This window comes from Myotis davidii, unplaced genomic scaffold, assembly GCF_000327345.1.
Source record: "Myotis davidii unplaced genomic scaffold, ASM32734v1 scaffold233, whole genome shotgun sequence".
Taxonomy (NCBI): Eukaryota; Metazoa; Chordata; class Mammalia; order Chiroptera; family Vespertilionidae; genus Myotis; species Myotis davidii.
In genome coordinates, this window is record NW_006285917.1 from 1762492 (window position 1) to 1770547 (window position 8056).

At 48.6% G+C, this 8056-nt stretch overlaps 1 protein-coding gene across 1 annotated transcript; it reads left to right on the forward strand.

The window, feature by feature from the left end:
* The first annotated feature begins 475 nt into the window (after positions 1–475).
* KRT4 (keratin 4, type II) lies at positions 476–7010 on the forward strand. The gene is made up of 9 exons (XM_006757036.2): positions 476–1032; positions 2634–2848; positions 3744–3804; positions 4150–4245; positions 4774–4938; positions 5190–5315; positions 5738–5958; positions 6216–6250; positions 6361–7010. Exons 1-9 carry the CDS (start codon positions 550–552, stop codon positions 6531–6533), a joined length of 1575 nt encoding a protein of 524 aa, XP_006757099.2. The 5' UTR covers positions 476–549; the 3' UTR covers positions 6534–7010.
* The last annotated feature ends 1046 nt before the right edge of the window (positions 7011–8056 follow it).

Consider the following 8056-nt stretch of genomic DNA (forward strand, 5'->3'; position numbering starts at 1 on the left):
TACCAAGCAACATTTCTAATTTACAGGTGAAGCAAATGAGTTTCAGAGAGGGATTTGCTCCAGGTTTGCAGAGCTGGTAAGGGCAGGTTGTGCATTTGAACCCAGGCCCTCAGGTTCCAAATTCTGTGGAGTGAGAAAACAAGCGATGGGTTGTCTTGTCTGGAGCAGGGAGGCCACCAGCGGGCTGGTGAGATGGAAGGGAAGTGGGTGGGGGACCTGGAAGGTGGGGCCAGGCAGGGCCTCTGATGCAGGAGGCCCTGGGGCACCCATTCAGGTTCTCCTGGAGGGTGTGTGTTGGGATCCAGTTACCTGTGTCCTCCGAATGACTTCTGTAGGTGTGTTTAGTGACATGCTCAGCAAGTGTGAGAAGGATGGGCCGGTGCCAAAGGCCAAGCCCAGAAATGTTTCAGATTTTTCCTTTATGCCCCTGCAACCAAGCCCTGCTGCTCCAGCACATATAAGAGACCCAGGCTAGTGCTGAGGCATTCACTGGCCTGGCCCCTCTTGCTTCTCTCTGACAACTCGGAGCTCACTCTCCTCTCTCCAGCCATGATCTCCAGACAGCAGTGTGTCCGAGGCGGGTCCCAGGGCTTTAGCTGTGGCTCGGCCGTCGTCGGTGGGGGCAAGAGGGTTGCTTTCAGCTCAGCCTCCATGTCTGGGGGTGCAGGCCGTTGCTCCTCTGGGGGCTTTGGCAGCAGAAGCCTCTACAACCTCGGGGGAAACAAGAGCATCTCCATGAGCATGGCCGGATGCCGGCAAAGTGGCGGCTTTGGGGCTGGGGGAGGTTTTGGGGCTGGTGGCTTTGGTGCTGGTTTTGGCTCTGGCAGCTTTGGTGGTGGATTCGGGGGCTCGTTTGGTGGACGGGGTGGCTTCCCCGTCTGCCCTGCTGGGGGGATTCAGGAGGTCACCATCAATCAGAGCCTGCTGACCCCACTCCATGTGGAGATCGACCCCGAGATCCAGAAGGTCCGGACTGAGGAGCGAGAGCAGATCAAGACCCTCAACAACAAGTTTGCCTCCTTCATTGACAAGGTGAGCATCCCCTTGGCCAGATAAGGTGGCAGAAGCCAGGGTTCCTAGAGTCCCGGCATCTCAGACCTGAGCCTGCCATGGGAAAACCACTGAACTACTTGGGCCTCCATTTTCCAGCTGTTGGAGGGGAGTCAGTGTTCTGAGTCTCTTGTTTTATGGCAGGTGGGCTGTCAAAGTAGCTCAACATTTGGAGTTTTCTAGATGTGCTGTGTGATACTTGGGAAATCATTCAATTTTTCTGGGTCTAATTGCCCCAGCTATAAAGTGGATTCATAGTTTCCCTCCTTTTTCTCAGATTTTGGTTTTAAAATAACAGAGTTAATAATTTAATAATTAACTAACAATTGACGTTAATACAATAATTTAATTGTCGGCACGTCTGTTGTAACAGAAGAAAACTGGGCTGGTTTCTCAAATAAAAGAGAGGCTGACTTCAATAGCAGAATCTAGGTCCCCTCCTGACGCTGGGCAAAATTGCTTATCTGGGTCTGTTTAAAGAGATGAGAGGATGGGTCTCTCCTGTTCTTTTTGTAGTCCAACTTCCTTTTGCATACAAGGTTAGAGATTCAAGTTCTCAAACTCAATTACAGTGAAGTATGATGGACGATAGCAAGCAGATTAGCCTCAGAGAGCTGAGGCATCCAGTGACTAATAACTGAATGGATAAGTGTAGCACACCCAGTCAAGGATGCCCCGGGTCTCCATGCTTCAAAGTCTTAGTCCGCTTAGCGGTATGAGGCAAGAATGAACAATCTTGGAGTAGATTGTGTGGGACTGTTTGCTCTCTTTGCTAGTTTCAATAAACCAATAGTAGCTTAAAAGGCTTTTTTTGCAACTCTAGGGCATACAGATATAATAGCAAGACCAAAGGTTTGGTGCTTGTTTCATCTCACCTTTTTGGTTCAAATTGTGATCAGTTGCCCTTACCTGCTTTTATTTTAATTCTGAAGCACATAAAGCGGAAATGTCATGCTAAGCTGCTACCTTGATTTATTTGTCTAGATCTTTTCATAGCAAAAGGGAAAGTTCTGGGAAGTCCCCTTGCAGAACTGAATCTAGCTGAGACTCAGAATATAATATGTCTAGGCTAGGGCCTTGATCTTAGTTAAGTATCTTCACCTGTACATATATTCACAGGGACATACCAAGTGCATTTATGAGTAAGCGTTTTTAAAAAATCTGCAGTGAATTTATCATTCCTTTGGTATGGGTCTGAATCACCTTGAATGCAAGCACTCAGACTATGGGTGTATCCCCTAATTTTGTTTTATTTTATTATTTCATAGAGGTTCAGTGTTCTTAGCAATTCATCCCAGGCCCCTGGATCCCTATTCAGGAAGTTGTTCTTGCTACATGGTCAGGCTCTGCTGCTCTGTCTGTGCTCTGTTCTTCACAACCCACTGGGCCCATTTGTTGCCAGGAGCTCACAAGTGGGGATCACCATGTTGACCCAGTGATGGTTCCTGGAGTTGCAACAGGATGGCCCTATTTGAATGGCTTTGGGCCCCCTGTTTGACTTGGATTGAAGGGGTTGGTGTTGGCTGTGGCCAACTCTCCTGTTGAAGCTTCAGGCCCTCATTCTGTACCTTTTTGAAACACAGGTGCGATTCCTAGAGCAACAGAATAAGGTCCTGGAAACCAAGTGGAACCTCCTCCAGCAGCAGACGACCACCACATCCACCAAAAACCTGGAGCCCTTCTTTGAGGCCTACCTCAGTGCCCTCAGGAAGCAGCTGGATTCCTTGGTCAATGACAAAGGACGCCTGCAGTCTGAGCTGAAGACCATGCAGGACAGCGTGGAGGACTTCAAGACCAAGTACGTGGGGGAAGAAAGAGGGGATGCCATCTCACAAGTCTGCCCGGCCATGTCCCAGGCTTCCTGGGCTCCTTTCCAGTCATTTAGAATTCCAGGCTCTGAAGATATCCCAAAGGTGTCAGGAAGGTCCTCTAGTCTACTCCCCTGTATCGCCATGGTTACATTTTAATGGGGTAAGGTGTAGTAATCCTAAATTCCCAAATATAAGATGAATGATACATTCAGAGAGCTGGGCTTGCCATATACAAACAAAATTAGTTCAAACAGATGAAAAATACAATACCATGAGCAGAAGAATATAGGTTGTAGAGACAGATGGATTTGGATTAAATACTGATTCTTTCACTTGCTGTGTGATCTTGAGTAAGCTTCTTAACCTCTCTGAACCTCAGTTTCCTCATATTTAAATGGGGATAATAGTCCTACCTTATATGTTGAGAATAAATGAAATTAAATGAGGAAAAGAAAGCAGGTAGCAATGGACATATAATGAACATTCAATCCATAATAGCTCTTATTATGCTGACCCATTATGGGGTGCAGCTGAGAAGATACCAACACACTCTCTCAGTTCACTCTCACATGAAACAAAGAGAACTTCTATGGAAATAAAATCAAGCAGATCATTGCTGGTTTCCCCCTCATACCTTTTCTCTTGAAAACAGTCTTTTTAAAGTTTTGTTTTCACTTCTCTGAATAAAACAGGTTCTAGACTGGTACCTCATGCCTGGTCATTAGTCAATAAATGTAGGTTGAACGAATATTTGTATGAAACGGGGAAATGTAGCCAATTAGCTGGATATTTCCAAATAGATGTTTGAAAGGAATGGCAGGTTGTTGAGAAAAACTAGCTCACTGTGGGGTTTCTGTCTTTTCCTTTCCATCTCCACCCCAGGTATGAAGAGGAGATCAACAAACGCACAGCTGCTGAGAATGACTTTGTGGTGCTCAAGAAGGTAGGGGATAAAGGAGGCTGGGAAAGTGCAGTGAGCACACCCTTCCCTCAGGAGTGGTCTTTGGCTGGAGTCATGGGGTTGGTCCATCTCTGCCTCATCTCCACCACGTTTGATACTATCCAGATCTAACTGAACCAGGTCCTAAGGAATTAAGGCTGGGAAGAAACCCTGTTTAAATAATTAACATCCATGTCTGCAGGTGGCTTTAGAGGCAGAATATGTCAAATGGCTTCGTTCCTCACTACCTCACCTGGTGCTGAGAAGCCTTTCTGTGTCACTTAATATCTGCTGCCCCCCTGTTATAATTACTGTATCGCATCTCTTCCCCCACCTCTTCCTCTGTAGGATGTGGATGCTGCCTACATGAGCAAGGTGGAGTTGGAGGCCAAGGTGGATGCCCTTAATGATGAGATCAACTTCCTGAGGGTCCTCTATGCTGCGGTGAGGACTCCATTGCCCCCTCTATTCAGGGAAGGGAACCCTCCATCTATGAGGCTGCTGGTTGGAGTTCACAGTTCTTTGAAAGGACTCTAACTCTTTACTTCAGGGAGGTGGATTCTCAGCCAGGTCATGGATAGAAAGAGGTAATGTGAGAGGTTCTTAAAACCAGATGTCTTAGAAGAGGTGATTAGATCTAAAGATTGCATGGGATAGAATTTATTGCCATTTAGCATTTCTCTAGTGAAATGAATCTATTCCATTTTCTTTCATCCAATGAACTAGCTGCCCACTGACATGGATGGGCTGATAGTCCCTGGGGAGCAGTAAGGACTCCAAACATTGCTTTCCTGTCTTGAAATGTCACAACCACTTGATTTATACATAGAAATTTGCCCCACCACATTGGGAATGCTGACTCTGCTTCCATCTGAACCTGTGGCATGGCCATTTCTGTGACGACAGCAGATTTCTGGTCTCAGATAAGGGAAGGCTCTCCAGGTGGCCTGATGTGAGACATTTTCCCTGTAGGAGCTGTCCCAGATGCAGAGCCACGTCAGTGACACTTCCGTGGTTTTGTCCATGGACAACAACCGCTGCCTGGACCTGGACAGCATCATTGCTGAAGTCAAGGCCCAATACGAAGAGATCGCTCAGAAGAGCAAGGCCGAGGCTGAGGCCCTGTACCAGAGCAAGGTGGGTCCTGAAGATTTCTCAGGAGTTGGGAGTGGCTTCTGGGGCTTTGCTTTTGATGTCTGTGAGCAGGCGATTATCAGCTCGAGTCCAAGAGAAGTCAGAAATGAACTGATTCTTTGAGGTCTGATTTGAGATTATGTGACATTTTGTTTTATTCCTTCCACCTGTGGCAATTCTTGCTGGGATGACCTGAGAATAGACCCTACTCAGACACCTCTGACCCCTGGTTCCCTGTGTCTCTTGGGTCTTAGTTCCAGCAGCTCCAGACCTCAGTTGACCAATATGGCGACAACCTGAAGAACACCAAGAGTGAGATTGCAGAGCTCAACAGGATGATCCAGAGGCTGCGGTCTGAGATTGAGAACGTCAAGAAGCAGGTAAGTGTCACTTCCTTCCAGCTGCAGTACACGGCCAAGGCCTAACAGATGTCTCTACAGGAGATGAGCAGATAAAGCATCAGGCCAGAAGATCCTGAGCTTGTCTGCAGGGGATTTGTAGCTCTTTACATAAGCCATACCCAGATCTTCTCAGCAGTCTCCTAGTTAACATGACATGCCAGCCCAGGAAATGAGATTTCTTGGCTCTTTTTCATTGGTTTTTGCTTTTTAACCAGTCTGGTGGGGACATTGGTGGGCCCTGGCTGGAGTGGGTGAAATGCATAAGAAGATGCATCAGGGAAGGTGGGGAGAAGGACAGACAAACCCTGACATGTTAAGTCCAGAAAACAGGAGAGGGGACAGATGTAGAGGTCTTGACATCAGGACACTGACGATTGTCTGTCTCATGCCCTTGTCTACAGTGTCAGACCCTGCAGGCCTCCGTGGCTGATGCTGAGCAGCGTGGGGACCTGGCCCTGAAAGATGCCCGCAGCAAGCGCGCAGAGCTGGAGGCTGCACTGAAGAAGGCCAAGGAGGAGCTAACCCGGATGCTGCGGGAGTATCAGGAGCTCATGAGTGTGAAGCTGGCCCTGGACATTGAGATTGCCACCTACCGCAAGCTGCTGGAGGGCGAGGAGTGCCGGTGAGGAGGGGAAGGCTGGGCAGGAACATGAGGAATGGAGAGGTCTGGGGCTATGGCAGGTCCAGGACACTTCTGTGGGGCCACCTGCTTCAATGCTGCTCTGGTTCATTATGAACAAGCACATATTAGATAATAGTTTCAGAGTCAGGCCTTACATTTGTCTTCTTAACAATGGGAAAGATGCTCTACACCTGCTTATTGAATGAAGTGTGGCTCTGGGCTCTGCTGTGGCTCATTGCTCTTTCTCTCTCCCACAGAATGTCTGGAGAATGCCAGAATGCTGTGAGCATCTGTAAGTACCTTTGGTTCCTGCCGTGCCCATTTGTTCACCCTGATTTGAGCTGCAACTCTTGGTTGCCCGCATTTTTTGGAATAACCGTGTCCTTTGCTTCTCTCCCACAGCCGTGGTTGGTGGTGCTGCCAGCGCAGGAGGCATTGGTGGAGGATTAGGAAGCTGCTCTGGGTTTGGCCTGGGCGGTGGCTTTGGCTCTGGCTCTGGAAGCAGCTATGGGTTTGGTGCTTCCAGCAGCAAGATCATCACTTCCACCACCCTGACCAAGAGATCCCACCGATAGAGGAGATGAGGTCCCTGCAGCTCCCTGAGCCCAGCTGGGCCCAGTCTTGGTGTCTCTGTGCTTCCTTCACCTCCACCTTCACGCTACCTTTCTGGGACTCATCTTACCAGTGTCACCTCAGTGCCAGGGTATGGACTCTGCCCTTTTGGAGTTTGGTAGTTTCTTCTCAATGTGGGCTTGGTGACTTATCTGGAATGGGAAAGTTGTCAGCCGACTCTTCACCCCACATGGACAGAGGAGAACACAACCACACGCTTCATCTTCAGAATAATTGGGATCATATATGTGCCCTCCCAGCCCAGTGCCATCTCCTACCAGACTCCAGATATCTCTCTACATCAGGACCAACTTCTCCACCACTTGGCAGCAACTGGCCCTGCGAGGTCAGGACAAGAACCACTCAGTGTCCCATCCAGCTCTTCTTCTTCCTTCTATCCATCTATGGGTGAATTTTCAATAAAATGCTTTTGTCATTCACTCTGAGCAATAGTTCTTGTTCATTAGGAAGAAGTCTCCCAAATTCAGGTGAAAGTGAAGGAAGCTGGGGCTTGAGGGGTCTGTCTGTGTAGATCAAGGTCATCAGTTAATTTTTCAGGTTTTTCCTTTTAAAATACTCAGATTATTGAGGGAGAAGTATATGGAGCCTGAAGGCTGCATCCGGAATAGAGGCACAGACTCAAACCAATCAACAATTATACAAAGATAAACCATTGTAGGGAATCAGGGCTGGGCCATCTCAGTGCTGAGCCTGCAGTGAACCTGGAGGGAAGAGGTCCAAATCTGGGAGGTGTGGGGTGTAGGAATGGCATGAAGAAAGGCAGTCAGGAGTCTATGGAATAACTGAGTGTTTATACTCAGTCTATCTAGCAAGGCCTCCCTAGTTACGAAATTCCATGTGTGGGCCTAAATCCCACCAGACCAGCAAGGCTTTCAGAAACTTGTCTAAGAATCAACATGGTCATGGTTGTTGGATGGAGGAGTGAAAGCTTGTCCTCTTCACAGAGCTTTGGTGCTGTGCCCCCTTCTCCAGCTCCTCAGGTGACTGTGTGATGATGCAAGAGTGGGGGGCAGGGGGCAAGCAGTAGAGGGTGAATCTGCCTGATGGGCAAGCCCTGGAGATTCCTGTTGGTAAAAGGCAGACTGGGGGTGAGAGCACTCAGAGGTGGAGGTTTGGGCATAGCTTTTGTGGACACCCTGTTTCTATATTGGACCAATTCCAGGATACCTGGAGCAGCATAATCTTCCCTTCACTAGAGAAAGACTGCATAGCTCCCCATGTGCAGTCTGACATTCATTCCCTTGGTCATCCAATTGGTGCTTCACACCTTTGACTTCTGGGGCATTCATTCACACTCCAATTCCTCCAGCGTAGTGCCCATGGGGCCCTGATTGTGTGCACACAGAAGGCACACAGTTTGCTCAGGGCCCGTCCTTGCCCAAGGGGCCTTCACACAGACCTGGAGGTAGGCTCAGGGCAGCAGGGGTGGAGCAGCAAAGGGTTAATCTGGGCTCCCGGGCTGAAG